General features: G+C 36.5%; 2 protein-coding genes across 8 annotated transcripts in view; one reads left to right on the top strand and one right to left on the bottom strand.

Moving 5' to 3' along the window:
• si:ch211-246m6.5 overlaps positions 1–16,188 on the bottom strand; it is a 133,452-nt gene that overhangs the window by 62,475 nt on the left and 54,789 nt on the right. Inside the window, exons 15-26 of one of the 7 annotated variants that reach the window (XR_012397812.1) lie at positions 13,554–13,655; positions 12,194–12,302; positions 11,698–11,788; positions 10,979–11,028; positions 9,991–10,098; positions 9,642–9,777; positions 9,247–9,513; positions 9,047–9,150; positions 7,902–7,971; positions 7,709–7,780; positions 1,950–2,035; positions 1,263–1,426 (exon numbers count right to left, since the gene is read on the bottom strand). Coding sequence is in view for 1 of the 7 variants with exons in the window: in XM_009296212.4 (XP_009294487.1) it covers positions 13,554–13,655 (102 nt within the window). In the remaining 6 variants the exon portion in view is untranslated. Of the gene's footprint in view, positions 1–1,262; positions 1,427–1,949; positions 2,036–3,570; positions 3,606–7,185; positions 7,226–7,708; positions 7,781–7,901; positions 7,972–9,045; positions 9,168–9,246; positions 9,514–9,641; positions 9,778–9,990; positions 10,099–10,228; positions 10,290–10,978; positions 11,029–11,697; positions 11,789–12,193; positions 12,303–13,553; positions 13,656–16,188 lie in introns of those variants that run through there. The other 6 variants (XR_012397811.1, XR_012397813.1, XR_012397814.1 and 3 more) reach the window with 6 other exon arrangements.
• Positions 2,799–7,184, top strand: LOC141380189 (uncharacterized). The gene is made up of 2 exons (XM_073937424.1): positions 2,799–4,509; positions 4,591–7,184. Exons 1-2 carry the CDS (start codon positions 4,062–4,064, stop codon positions 6,957–6,959), a joined length of 2,817 nt encoding a protein of 938 aa, XP_073793525.1. The 5' UTR covers positions 2,799–4,061; the 3' UTR covers positions 6,960–7,184.

A 16,188-nucleotide genomic window follows, 5' to 3' on the forward strand; every position in this document is an offset into this window, starting at 1 on the left:
TAACCATGTTTTACCACGTTTAAAACAAAAACAACAAGTTGTACTATAACCATGGCTAAGCTACTGTGCAATAAAGATTTTAAATACAAAGTTCATTGCAGCATTTATATTAAGACCATAGGAATATTTACAAGTACTTCAAAACATGTACACTAAGGGTGACTATAGTTTACTATAGTAAAAACACAAATAACTTGTGTAAGCACATGTTATAATGCTTATAATTTCTTAAATAGTGTTAAAGAAAATGCATGTTTCCAAGACTATAATCTTAAAATACAAGATAATACCAGTCATGTGTTCAGTATCCAAAAGACTTTCCTCAGGGAGTTACAATAATAAAAGAGGACACAAACACAAAATAAATACCAAGCAAACAATATTTACAGTAGTAAATAAAATCATACAGATTAAAATAATTGTCTGATAAAATCTTATTAAAGTCTGTAGTACAATTTTTTTTATAAATGGCATTCAACAATTTGCAATCTCCTCTGAACTAATAACACATCAATAATAAAAAATAACAATACTTTCTCAGAGATAACCAGTTTTTTAAGCAAACTCTAATGCACGACACAAAACAGATTTTGTCATTATATATATATATATATATATATATATATATATATATATATATATTGTATATAAAAATATTTCCGTTAAACAGAAATTAAGGGATTATATATATATATATATATATATATATATATATATATATATATATATATATATATATATATATATATATATATATATATATAATCCCTTAATTTCTGTTTAACGGAAATATTTTTTAACACATTTCTAATCACAATAGTTTTAATAACTCGTTTCTAATAACTGAGTAAATAATATTTGACTAGATATTCTTCAAGACACTTCTATACAGCTTAAAGTGACATTTAGAGGCTTAACTAGGCAGGTTAGGGTAATTAGGCAAGTTATTGTATATCGATGGTTTGTTCTGTAGACAGTCGAAAAAAATTGCTTAAAGAGGCTGATAATATTGACCTTAAAATGTTTTTTTTTATTTTATTCAAAACTAAAATATAAATAAAAGAAATAAGACTTTCTACAGAAGAAAACATAACATTTTCTTGCTCTGACCTATATATATATATATATATATATATATATATATATATATATATATATATATATATATATATATATAAACTGGTTGTAAATTGTGTACAATGTTCCAAGAAAACAGATAAAATTAAAAGACATAACCTGTCATTTAGTTTTGTTTTATTCTTGTGGAATGTTGCTTACACATATAAGGGGATATATAGGTGGAATAAAAAGTGTGTCGCCATCCTCTAAATTGTTCTTGTATTTTGTCTTCATTTTTAGTCTTCACAAGTGAGGCTGGCCCAAACCAGGACTGCAGTAGCCAAATCTAATCCTTGTAGTGGGAGCCCTTAAATAAAGCAAGAATCCAAAAGGAGAAAGATTAGCATTGCAGCACTTCATATTACCACAAATAAATATTATTTGTTTCATGACATATAACTGGAGTATGTGTTATGCAAGTGCCTAGCTAAAATGTGTAATTTAATTTAAACTTAAAGAGTGTGTCTGAGCACTAATTTTCAGAAAAGCCATTTGAAAGTTAAATTCCTTGTGAAATCATAATGAATTTTTTTTGGTTTTTAGTATCATTGTGTTAGTATAAATGTGTATCTAAATATATGTCTAATCTTCAGATACCACATTACATTATTATTATGTTTAAAAAAACAGCTTGAGGAGAGAATCAGTACATTGGAATACTATTTTTTTCAGAAGGATCCTGTGACACTATTAATTATATACATTGTATTAAATTCACAGTATTACTGCTTGACTGTATTAATTAAATAAAGCTGACACTATCAGAAGAGAATTTACCATACCAACCTAAAAGCTATGAAACAGTAGTGTATGTTTAAGATGTTACTTACTAGTCCTATTGTACTTTGGAGAGGTTGTCTGACAGGAGGATCCCTTCTGACAGGAGAAGCACTTTAGCAGCATCTAGAACAGCAGCCTGTAAGTACATTTAAGATTTGTTTCAGTTGTTGTGTATGGTTTGAGGACTTGTTTCCAGCTGTTTGTGTAAAGTTGTAGGACATTTAAACTTGCTTTCGGTTGTGTATAATACTAGAAGTTGTTTAGCCACTGTTTCCTTGGTTACTATAAGAGCTTGTGTAGCGAACGCAGACGCGGTTCGCGTCGTCCGCCTCAGTTTCGGCCCTTGTTTTGACTCGGGAGGCGTGTCCAAACGCCAGGTAACCACTATATAGTGAGCACGGTAGCATTAGTCGGCAGGAGAAGCACTTTAGCAGCATCTAGAACAGCAGCCTGTAAGTACATTTAAGATTTGTTTCAGTTGTTGTGTATGGTTTGAGGACTTGTTTCCAGCTGTTTGTGTAAAGTTGTAGGACATTTAAACTTGCTTTCGGTTGTGTATAATACTAGAAGTTGTTTAGCCACTGTTTCCTTGGTTACTATAAGAGCTTGTGTAGCGAACGCAGACGCGGTTCGCGTCGTCCGCCTCAGTTTCGGCCCTTGTTTTGACTCGGGAGGCGTGTCCAAACGCCAGGTAACCACTATATAGTGAGCACGGTAGCATTAGTCGGCAGGAGAAGCACTTTAGCAGCATCTAGAACAGCAGCCTGTAAGTACATTTAAGATTTGTTTCAGTTGTTGTGTATGGTTTGAGGACTTGTTTCCAGCTGTTTGTGTAAAGTTGTAGGACATTTAAACTTGCTTTCGGTTGTGTATAATACTAGAAGTTGTTTAGCCACTGTTTCCTTGGTTACTATAAGAGCTTGTGTAGCGAACGCAGACGCGGTTCGCGTCGTCCGCCTCAGTTTCGGCCCTTGTTTTGACTCGGGAGGCGTGTCCAAACGCCAGGTAACCACTATATAGTGAGCACGGTAGCATTAGTCGGCAGGAGAAGCACTTTAGCAGCATCTAGAACAGCAGCCTGTAAGTACATTTAAGATTTGTTTCAGTTGTTGTGTATGGTTTGAGGACTTGTTTCCAGCTGTTTGTGTAAAGTTGTAGGACATTTAAACTTGCTTTCGGTTGTGTATAATACTAGAAGTTGTTTAGCCACTGTTTCCTTGGTTACTATAAGAGCTTGTGTAGCGAACGCAGACGCGGTTCGCGTCGTCCGCCTCAGTTTCGGCCCTTGTTTTGACTCGGGAGGCGTGTCCAAACGCCAGGTAACCACTATATAGTGAGCACGGTAGCATTAGTCGGCAGGAGAAGCACTTTAGCAGCATCTAGAACAGCAGCCTGTAAGTACATTTAAGATTTGTTTCAGTTGTTGTGTATGGTTTGAGGACTTGTTTCCAGCTGTTTGTGTAAAGTTGTAGGACATTTAAACTTGCTTTCGGTTGTGTATAATACTAGAAGTTGTTTAGCCACTGTTTCCTTGGTTACTATAAGAGCTTGTGTAGCGAACGCAGACGCGGTTCGCGTCGTCCGCCTCAGTTTCGGCCCTTGTTTTGACTCGGGAGGCGTGTCCAAACGCCAGGTAACCACTATATAGTGAGCACGGTAGCATTAGTCGGCAGGAGAAGCACTTTAGCAGCATCTAGAACAGCAGCCTGTAAGTACATTTAAGATTTGTTTCAGTTGTTGTGTATGGTTTGAGGACTTGTTTCCAGCTGTTTGTGTAAAGTTGTAGGACATTTAAACTTGCTTTCGGTTGTGTATAATACTAGAAGTTGTTTAGCCACTGTTTCCTTGGTTACTATAAGAGCTTGTGTAGCGAACGCAGACGCGGTTCGCGTCGTCCGCCTCAGTTTCGGCCCTTGTTTTGACTCTCGAGGCGTGTCCAGCTGAATTCAATCAGCTAGTGCTTTAGGGGTTATATAAACAACTAGTTCACCGCGGCAGCGGTCGCGGCAGCCTCGTGTGAAGACCGCCTCGTGTGAAGACCGACGAGGGTAAAGACCATCGACTCTACCTGCGCGACTCCACCGAGCAAAGACACCGACAAAGCACTTGAGTACTTTACTTTCTTTTTTTACTTTATCTTTTGTTGTCAGTGCACTTTTAGTATGTGTCTTCTAATTCCTGTTGTTACTAACACTCGCAAAACACGGGAGGTACGCTGCAGGCGTAATCCTCTCAATCTTCGTTCAATACATGTATCTGCTATTTCACAACTCTCTCTCTCCGTGGGCCTCTGGAATTTTCAATCAGCTGTTAACAAGGCAGATTTTATTACCTCCATAGCTACATATTCTGACTATAATCTCATGGCTCTAACTGAGACCTGGTTGAGGCCGGAGGACACTGCTACACATGCTACTCTTTCTGCTAATTTCTCTTTTTCCCACACTCCTCGTCAGACAGGGAGAGGGGGTGGGACTGGACTACTAATTTCCAAAGAATGGAAATTTACTCTGATACCGTCCCTGCCAACAATCAGCTCCTTTGAATTCCATGCAGTCACCATTATCCACCCCTTCTACATAAATGTGGTTGTCATCTACCGCCCACCAGGTAAATTAGGTCACTTCCTAGATGAACTGGATGTTCTTCTCTCATCTTTTTCTAATTTTGCCACTCCCTTATTGGTGCTAGGTGACTTCAACATTTACGTTGACAAACCGCAAGCTGCAGACTTTCAGACTCTGCTTGCCTCTTTTGACCTAAAAAGAGCACCTACTTCTGCTACCCACAAATCAGGTAATCAGCTAGACCTTATTTACACACGACACTGCTTCACTGATCAAACAATAGTAACTCCACTACAAATATCTGATCATTTCCTTCTGTCTCTCAACATCCACATTACTCCTGAGCCGCCACACACTCCAACACTGGTTACCTTTCGCAGAAACCTACGATCTCTCTCACCCAATAGACTATCCACCATTGTTTCAGACTCTCTTCCTCCATCTCGCAAACTCACTGCACTTGATTCGAACAGTGCCACTAATACACTCTGCTCCACACTAGCATCATGTCTAGACCGATTATGTCCTCTTGCATCCAGGCCAGCCCGTGCCAGTCCTCCTGCACCCTGGCTCTCGGATGCTCTCCGTGAGCATCGCTCAAAACTTCGGGCTGCAGAGAGAATTTGGCGGAAAACTAAAAATCCTGCACACCTCTTAACATACCAAACTCTTCTGTCCTCTTTCTCAGCTGAGGTTACTTCTGCAAAGCAGACGTATTACCGTCTGAAAATCAACAATGCCACTAATCCTCGCCTACTTTTTAAAACATTTTCCTCCCTCCTCTATCCTCCTCCTCCACCCGCATCCTCCACACTTACTACTGATGACTTTGCTACATTCTTCTGCACCAAAACTGCAAAAATCAGTGCTCAATTTGCTGCACCTACAACAAACACGCAAGATACAACACCAACACCACACACACTCACCTCTTTTTCTCAGCTCTCTGAGTCTGAGGTGTCCAAACTTGTGCTATCTAGCCATGCAACCACCTGTCCACTCGATCCCATTCCCTCTCATCTCTTGCAAGCCATCTCTCCTGCAGTCATACCAACACTGACTCACATAATTAACACATCTCTTGACTCTGGTTTATTCCCCACTACATTTAAGCAGGCTAGGGTAACCCCACTGCTAAAGAAACCCAACCTGGACCATACGCTACTTGAAAACTACAGACCAGTATCCCTGCTTCCATTCATGGCCAAGATTCTGGAGAAAGTAGTGTTCAATCAAGTCCTGGACTTTCTTACTCAAAACAATCTCATGGACAACAAGCAATCCGGCTTTAAGAAAGGCCACTCAACTGAGACTGCCCTGCTCTCGGTCGTGGAGGATCTCAGACTGGCTAAAGCAGACTCTAAATCATCAGTCCTCATTTTGCTGGACTTGTCAGCTGCTTTTGACACTGTCAACCACCAGATCCTGCTATCTACGCTTGAGTCACTGGGCGTTGCGGGCACTGTTATACAATGGTTTAGATCTTACCTCTCTGACAGGTCATTCAGGGTGTCTTGGAGGGGAGAGGTGTCCAACCTACAGCATCTAAACACTGGGGTACCTCAAGGCTCTGTTCTTGGGCCACTTCTCTTCTCCATCTACACATCATCTCTAGGACCAGTCATCCAGAGACATGGATTCTCCTACCACTGCTATGCTGATGACACCCAGCTATACCTCTCTTTTCATCCTGATGATCCCTCGGTTCCAGCTCGTATCTCAGCCTGCCTGTTGGATATTTCACACTGGATGAAAGATCATCATCTTCAGCTGAACCTCGCAAAAACGGAAATGCTTGTAGTTTCTGCCAACCCGACTCTACACCATAACTTTTCAATCCAGATGGATGGGGCAACCATTACTGCATCCAAAATGGTGAAAAGCCTTGGAGTAACGATTGATGACCAACTAAACTTCTCTGACCACATTTCTAGAACTGCTCGATCGTGCAGATTTGCACTCTATAACATCAGAAAGATCCGACCCTTCTTATCTGAACATGCAGCTCAACTCCTTGTTCAAGCTCTTGTTCTCTCCAAACTGGATTACTGCAACTCTCTACTAGCTGGGCTTCCAGCTAACTCTATCAAGCCTCTTCAACTGCTCCAGAATGCAGCAGCACGAGTTGTCTTCAATGAACCTAAACGAGCACATGTCACTCCACTGCTAGTCCGTTTGCACTGGCTGCCAGTTGCTGCTCGCATCAAATTCAAAACTCTGATGTTTGCCTACAAAGTGACTTCTGGCCTAGCACCTTCTTATCTGCACTCACTTCTGCAGATCTATGTGCCCTCCAGAAACTTGCGTTCTGTGAATGAACGTCGCCTCATGGTTCCATCCCAAAGAGGGAAAAAATCACTTTCGCGAACGCTCACGCTCAATCTGCCCAGTTGGTGGAATGAACTCCCTAACTGCATCAGAACAGCAGAGTCACTCGCTATTTTCAAGAAACGACTAAAAACTCAACTATTTAGTCTCCACTTCACTTCCTAAGCTGCAATTGCCTCTTTGAATATCACACTAATTGTACAAAAAAAAAAAAAAAAAAAAAAAAAAAAAACTACTAACACTTCCCTTCTTAGACTTTACAGACCTGAAACTTGCCTTTAGTACTTATTCATTGTTGCTCTTGGTTGTGTAAATTGCTTCCTTGTCCTCATTTGTAAGTCGCTTTGGATAAAAGCGTCTGCTAAATGACTAAATGTAAATGTAAATGTAAACTCAGCAGAATTCTCAGCAGACCATCAGCGTACACCAATCTAAGAATAAAATAAGCAATTTGTTAAAAACCAAAAAAATATATATTTTATATTTCCAGGTTCATAGGAAAGAAGAAAGCTAAAGCAGATTTAAAATGTAGAAATTGACAATTGACAATTTAATGGCACAACATACCCCAAACTAAGCACGCTCAAATGGTTAATTTACATAAATGACAACTACTGCTCATTATACCAATATTAACTGTTAAGGATTCATTTTCTTTTGGGCTTAGTCCCTTTATTAATCTGGGGTCGCCACAGCAGAATGAAAGGCCAACTTATCCAGCATATGTTTAACGCAGCGGATGCCCTTCCAGCTGCAACCAATACACACTCATTCACACACACTTATACACTATGGTCAATTTTAGCATACCCAATTCACCTATGTCTTTGGACTTGTGAAAACCGGAGCACCCGGAGGAAACCCACGCCAACACGGGGAGAGCATGCAAACTTCACACAAAAACGCCAACTGACCCAGCCGAAGCTCGAAGCAGCAACCTTCTTGCTGTGAGGCAAACGTGCTACCCTCTGCGCCACCGTGCTGCCCTGTTAAGGAATCAGATTAATATAAATGAATTGACATGTTTATTTAGTGTCTGACACATTAAATATTGCATTTTTAAATATTGTTTCATTTTAAGATTTATTTCAGAATTAACTATAGTACCTGGATATATCGTCACATTTTCATGCACAGCAGCATTTCCAAGAACATAGAAAAACAGAATATAGGACAACTGAAAAAAATAAATAAAAAAAGACTGAATGCTTTAACTAACTGGCTAGGAATGGGCAGGTATAAGATTCTGAGGGTATAATCTTGGATAAAAATATCACAGGTTCACAGTATTGTGATTACTGCTCTGAAATGTGTTTTTTTTTATCTCTGTGTAAAAAGCAGCTACTTTTTCCCCATTGAACACAATATGTTTTATTTTAAGAAACATTTAAAATATTTTGTAACAGTAAACATGCCAGGCTAAATAATAATTTAATAAAATAGTACTATCTTCATTAGACTCTTCATTAAAACACTGATTTCTTGTGAAGGCATAATAAGCTATTTGTTTTTCAGATGTTTGCTGAATCGTGAGCTGACCAGTAGCTTTTGATGTGGAGGGTCTTTTGCTGCTGTAGATAATGTTGGACTATTTTTTTAAGTCTTTGATAACGCGCTAAAAACCATATACAATGCATCCGGAAAGTATTGATAGCGCTTTACTTTTTCCACATTTTTAATGTTTCAGTTTTATTTCAAAATGGATTAAATTCATTAATTTCCTCAAAATTCTACACACAATCCCCATAATGTGTGTTGACCCGATTTTAGTTAATCATTTACAAGTCAATATTGCCTATATGGATTGGGATCTAAAAAAAAGATGAACATGTAAAATTGCAGCGTTAAATGCAATGCCATCAAACATTTTAGACGCACCAGTGCAAAAAGCTAGTCTAGAGCACTTGGAATGCTGGTGTAGTTCTAGTTAAATTCAGTTCAGTTAAAGCTGTATATGCAGCTGGTCTCAAGTAGAGGATATAGTATTTAACTAATCTTAACAACTAAACGTTTACGAGTCTGTATTAGCCAGCTCATGTACTACAATGTAACAGATACTGTATATTGCCACCTTGATACTTAAGCTTTCGTTAAAATATTTTTTGTTCAACCGATTAATTAATTCTTTCATTTAATTTTTTCAGTGCAATAGTATAGCTTACACTGGTTTATTTGTATGGACCCCCCAAAATAGCGGAGGCCACTTTCTGGCCACCCAAGTATAAATTTCTAGCCTAGCCACTGTGAACTACCTGTCTGTCCTGCTCCAGAACTCTTTGTCGGCTGCTTGTATGTGTGAATACAGCTGCACAAATACAGCCTCTGCACATCCTCACCACCAGGAGAACAGAATGACCTGAAAAATACAACCAACTGGAATCAGTTGAAATGTATTTTGTCTTGTGATGATGACACAAAAATAAATTATTTTTCACAAAGGATGTGCTGTTACCTATGAAACGGTCTATAATGAATGATCTTTTGATCCTGTTTCCTTGATGTCATTCCCTCAGAGATGGTTTGGACATTTGATTGTATCTAAACTGTAATGAATTTAAGTTACAAAAACATTGATAGCAGGACCATTGATCTTGTAACTTCTACAAATTGTTAAGTATTGAACAAGTCTGCAACCAAACTAGTCAAGTTAATAATACTAATCTCAACTCAACTATGATTAGTTGTCTTGTTTCTGCTGCCCAGACGGTCTCTCCACCTGCTGATAAAAAAGGAAAAAGTATGGTATTTTTACAACAATGAAACTGCAAACAACTTAACTATAAGGGGGTAAGCAGTGAGCATCTTTTATTATAAGCAATTTACTGAATACTTTGTAACTGGTATTACCTAAAAACCAAACGTCCCAAGTTTGGCTCATAGCTGTCGTGTCCACACATCTGCCCAGTAGCTTGTGGTAATACTGAAGACACTGATCAGCAGGTCCAACTGAGTTTGGAGTTGAACTGCAATCAGGCATCCAATACTGCAAAGAAAGAGAAATTCACTTTGGGTTAACAAATAATGTAATCCCATCCACACATTTCAAGTAATTGTGCAGTTAATTGTCTTATTGAATTTTCTGAGAGCTTATGAATATATTTTGTCTTTCCAAAATAGCATGTACTGAAACACAACATTATATAAACATAATTTAATAAGAGCATGACGTGGTGGCACAATAGTGCTGTTGCCTTACAGCAAGGATGCTGACTCGAGCCTCGACTGGATCAGCTGGCATTTCTGTGTGGAGTTTGCAAATTCTCCCTGCGTTTGAGTGGGTTTTCTCTGGGTGCTCCGGTTTTGCCTACAAGTCCAAAGACATGGGGTACAGGTGAATTGGGTAGGCTAAATTGTCTGTAGTGTATGAGTGAGAATAAGCGTATATGGTTGTTTCCCAGTGATGGGTTGCAGCTGGAAGGGCATCCACTGCATAAAACATATGCTGGATTAGTTGACAGTTCATTCCGCTGTGGTTACCCCAGATTAATAAAGGGACTAATCAGAAAAGAAAATGAATGAATGAATGAATTTAATAAGAGTTAAACTGACCTGTTAACATGTCTGTCAGGAGCTGATCTACCTGATAATAAATTTTTTGCTTAATTTTTTTAACAGGTAAATCAATACATATATATATATATATATATATATATATATATATATATATATATATATATATATATATATATATATATATATTTGTACAAAAAATGGTTCCAGTAGTAACGCTCCTTAAAGTTAAACTACATATTCACATTCCTCATCTGTCTACCGTCACATTATACTAATCACTGTTACATACAGTGGCCGAGAGTGCAAAGAGAGTAATAAAACACAGACAAAGAAGACAGCTTTGTCACTTTTTCTATGTTATTTGTGAGATTGTCTATGTTGTCAAACTGATGAAAATGTTTTCTCAATTTACTTTAACATTTTTGTGTTTATGTTTTTATAACTTGCAGCCGTTGTTAAATTTAAAAGTATTTTAAACATGGATGGACATCTAAATGGATATAGGGCACATATCTCAAAACATTATGAAATATTTACAGATAAATCAATTTTGAATTAAAATGTATATTTATCTTCAGACTTGCATCTCCCTGATCTTTTTAAAAGAACGGCCCCTCGTTTGCTCATCACTGTTTGACAAGTGTCTGGCAGTCAGTCAAAAATATACTTACATATAAAGATGTTCATCAGCTACACGGCACTTAGGTTAAACTTTGACCTCCTTTTCAGTTGATGTGGAAAACAAAAGCAAAAGAAAAAAAAAACAAAACGACTGAATACAAGTTGCATATCATGCCTGTACAAATCAAAATGTATTCATTTAGGGCTTAAATTGACTTGTTTGAGGATGAGTTAAGGTGTAAGGGATGGGTGAACGGTGTAAATATACATGTAATTTATAGCTATGATGTAAAGCTGAATTTTCAGCATCATTACTCAAGTCTTCAGTGTCACTTGATCTTTCAGAAATCTTTTTTTAAGATGTTGATTTAGTGCTTGAGGTTGAACTAATATAATGGTGATTATCAAATGGTGCTGATTTGCTGCTCAAGAAACATTTCTGATTGATATCAATGCTAAAAACAGATGTGATGACAAATAATGTAGTGTAAACTTTTTTCTAAGATTTAATAAATCAATTAATCATAAAAAAATTAAACAAAATGAAAATCACAAATATTACTTCATTAGCAGCAAATCTGCATATTTATTAAGTTCTGAAGAATCATGTGATGTGAAATTTAATACCACTCACATGTTTCATAGTCAAAACGTTCTTAAAATAACTGCAATAAAGACAAGTAACAGATGCATAATATATAGACATGTAGCGTGTGCATAATGATGTGCAATGGAAATTCATATGAATTAATCCTCTGCTTAAAGTTACCTGTCTTTTCTGCATCTCTGTGATCAGTTCCCTTCAGAAATGTAGGAATCTTGTGTTATATTTTCTGTAGCAGGGGGTTATTCTCTCACTCCTGAAACCACAGAACACTTTTTTACTTAACATTTGTTTAAGATACCATGAAATATCAAAACACGATTGAACTTCTGATTCACGGTCCTTTACAGTACAATGCGTATTTTAGACTACATATGGAGTGCATTCAATAAAACATTGACAAAACCTCTCATCTACACATAAAGAATAAATAAAATCCAAAACTTTAACAAACAAGTTTAACAAGAGCTAACATTAAGTAAGTTAACGTAATATTACCCCGACGCTAACGTTACCGGTGCTAATATGCTAACGGACTTTTACGAAGACTTACCACTCTTATATAACATAATATTCAACTGAATATTCATCAATTGCCAATATTAAAAGTGTGAGGAACAGTTTTATGTATTATTTGCTTTGTTTTAGGGACTAAACTTACCTGAAAACAGTCAAAACGGCAGCTTAAGAGAAGTCGTGTTGTGTCTTTTAGGTGGTGTCGTGTCGTGTTGTAGCTTCGTTTCCCATAGCAACATCCTCTCCGCTCCAGTCTTGGAATGAGACGCGCGCGCGCACATCAAAGTCATGCAGTATTACATTTATTAACATGATCACTTCATAGACAATTTAAATAATAACCTTGTATTTTATATCTTGAATTTAAAATGTATTTAGCAGTTTTATATACGCTATTATCTTTAAGACGAGCTTTATAGCCTACTAATCTGTTACAAAACAAACACTTTATTTGTGCATCAGATTCACTGTCAAAAATAAATAACCAATAAATATAAATGCAAGTATATATAAAACAAAGATGTCACTCTGTAAAAAGGTGTTTATTTTAAATAAACAGCCGAAATGCAGAACATACTTGATTTTTACACTGGGAAAATGTATTAGAAAAAGCCACAATAAAAAAAGCAAACAGCAGTTAACACCAGAAAAAAACAACGTTTTCATTATTAAAGCATAACAATAAAAAAAATTATATTTTAATGAATTGAAATCATGTATTGTAGGCATTTTGGTCAGTTTTACTGCATTAATGTAGGCTATTTAAAGCTGGACCGACCGACGCAGTAGACATGATGCATCTCGCGTTTGTCTAATTTATTATGCACGCAAAAACTTACTTGTAAACAAAATATGATGCCGGATTCATTCATGGGCATGAGAGATAAAGTGCTTATGAAGTGCTTCGTCGGCCTCTGGTCGTTAACCGATGCAGAGCCGACGTTTGTTGAGCTGGAACAATAGAACACACGACCGAACGATCATGCGTATGTTTGGCCGACCATATACCGATGTTAGAATTAAAGGGGCCGACGTGTTGACCTTCGGCCGACGTCGGCCCAACGTATGTGTGCTGTCTGGGATATATATATATATAATGAACCATTTTAAGAAATGCATTCAAATATTTCATACATTATACAATAAATGTTATTGTTTAAGTTTTATTTATGCATTATTATACTATTAGACACTGCCTTTATGGTCACACAGGAGACCGGTGGGATCAAACAAATGAACGTAAACACTTTATATTAAAGACAACATTTATGGAAATGATTCTGATGTTTATGTCAAATCTAATTATTAAAACCTCCAAATACCAATAAGTTTTGTATATATTCATTTATTTTTTGCTGTCTTTAAACAAATAAAAAATAAAAAATTATTTAATCCACATGTTTAAAATTATGTGGACATTTTGTATTTTTCACTGTCCCTATGCTAACTGTACACTAAATAAAAAATGAATTCTGTTTCTCATAAGCCTTTGAGTATATGATTACCTTAAGTTTACAAATTCCAGAAGGAGCCACACATATCTGGCAAATACCATCATAAAGGGTTAAAATCTTGCCATCGCTGTACTGCTGTCCATCATTAGTCACCTGAAGAAGAAAAAGAGAGATTAGGTTTAGATACTAATGCTGTGTGAATGATGATAATTTTTAAAACATGTTTAACACAAACATTAAATTAGCTTTTAAAGAGTTTACACTTAGATTTCGCTTGACGCTATTAGCAGGTTTGGCATGCTGTTTCAGGAGAGAACCCCTGAGCTTATAGATAATTGAGCCTAGGACATCAATTAATAATTAAGCTCAGGCACAGGTGAGAGCTGCCCCTGCTAAAGGAGGAAAAGGAGGAGATGAGGTGGAAGTCGGGATAATTCTAAAACTAAGTAAAGGCTTGAATCAATCTGATTGGTTTATTGCTGATAACGAATCATATCACATGCTCCTCTTGAAATTAGTTCATAAAAATTCACTTACTTCGTGATACAGAAGGTTGATCAGTGGAGTCTTAGCAAATCAAGGAAATTTTTAAGTTAAATTTATATTTAGCTAATAGTCAGTCTAAACTTTGAACTGACATCTGACACATATAATATATTTTTTTTACTAAATGTGTGTATGTTTTGTTCTAACATTATTAATTAATTCAATATTTAATTAAAATGACAAAACTCAAAAAAAGTTCTGGTTATTTCTACCTCGAACTACCATAGCAGTCTAAATGACCACATTTCATTGTCTGATACTTTTCCCAATGACTTCAAATATGCACGCCTCAGTTGCCTAGCAACTTCCTAATAACCAAAAACATAACTTTCTATTGGCAAAAACTTTACTTTATATACTTTAAAAACAGCATATTCATTGCTCTAAAAAAGCCTTCCCCCTGCTTGTAAAAGTGAACATGAAAGTGAGGTGCGGACATTCTCAGGTAGTCTAACTTTAGTAGCCTAACCTTACACTTATAGGCTGTATTACCAAAAAGATTGTATTTTTAAGGTAATGACTTAATTAAATATGATGACAGACATGCAATGCTTAATTTTAATATCCCAAAAGAAGCTTTGAACGTAAATATGACATGACAATATGACGTTTTATTTGAGAATGATGACAGCTATGATAATTCGAGGTAAAAAATATTAGTAATGTGTGTTAATAAGTATAAATATTTGTTTGAAAAGACTGATAATACATTTTTGACAAGCCCCGCAAGCTTCTTTCTTTGGCTCAGATCGAAATGCGGAAAAGCAGATTTGGATTTAGATGCTGATAGTGTGACGCACTGAACATTCTAATCATTATTATAAGGATCCGGGGCTTGAAATTGCAACCATTTTGGTTTAATTCAATATATGCATACTCATAATATATTTGGAAGCATTTTTTTCTAAAAACGTTCACCGATTTGAAGAAATGGTGATCGGCCTTCCTTGCAGTGTAGATCTTATGTTGGTTCTCATGAAAACAATAGTGCAAAAATTAAATTTCTTATATAAATGCTTTGTTTTTATTTGATGCAAACCATTTTTTTATATAGTTTTCCATTTATTTTTCATAATTTAACAGCAGGACTTTGTATATCAGAAAACTCTGAAAAGATGAATAAATGTAATTTATTTGTTATTATCATCATTCATATTTATAATTATTTATCACCATTGCAGCATTAGTTGGACTGTTGTGTATGGTTTTGTTAGTCCTGATTGCTGTTTTCAAATACAATAAATTCATTAATATATAATTTTTAGTGGTGCTCATCATTTTTTTGTTGGTGCTCTTACATTTTTGCTGAAGTTGGAAGCACAAGTGCTACCAAGAAAAAAGTTTATTTCAAGCCCTGACATCAGACATGTTCAAGGGTTAAATTGTGCTGCAGAAGGTTGTTTGGTCAAATCCTAAATAAACTTATGTCCTAAAGATCATATTCAGTCAGAATAAGCAGTTCATTTTGTATTATATGGTACTTTTTTAAAGATCAGACATGAGATTCAACCCTACACATGCTACATTTTGACTCTTTACTCTATTGTTCCTACAGAATAGGTTATAAAGTGGCATGGAAATGAGAAATCTCAAACCCTGCTATAACCTTTCAAAGAAATGTTTCATTTAGCTAATGCAAAATACATATCCGGAATTGCATTTGGTCGATAAACTTCCTTAGTTCACTCTCCAATGGCAGGTGATGCAAAAACGTCCATCTTCTTGTAACACTTCAGAGCACCTTCAGCAACCCCAGTTTGGGTAAATCCAAAAGCGCTGTTAATTTTTCAACCCCTCGGTGAGTGTTAATCCCACAAGCCTCAGAGATTAATGCGAGCAAGAGTGAAGGTGGATTTCCAGATGCATCACCTCACCAACGCACCTTTGCTTTGACCTTCAGAAACACCCTGTGGCGCTTTAAACATTAAAATTCATGTTAATGATTCCCCTCTTCATTTTTTACATCAGTAAACAGGCTCATTAACACGTACACGCGTAGATCAAGTCCCACTTTGGGACAAAGCGATGAGGTCAATGATCACAACACCTCAATTGACTTTTTAATGTTTATGTTAGCCATATACTTAAAGCTAAAGCTAAATTGGTTTCTATATGGGCGTAAAAAATTATTGCGGCTGTC

This window comes from Danio rerio, chromosome 22, assembly GCF_049306965.1.
Source record: "Danio rerio strain Tuebingen ecotype United States chromosome 22, GRCz12tu, whole genome shotgun sequence".
Lineage (NCBI taxonomy): Eukaryota > Metazoa > Chordata > Actinopteri > Cypriniformes > Danionidae > Danio > Danio rerio.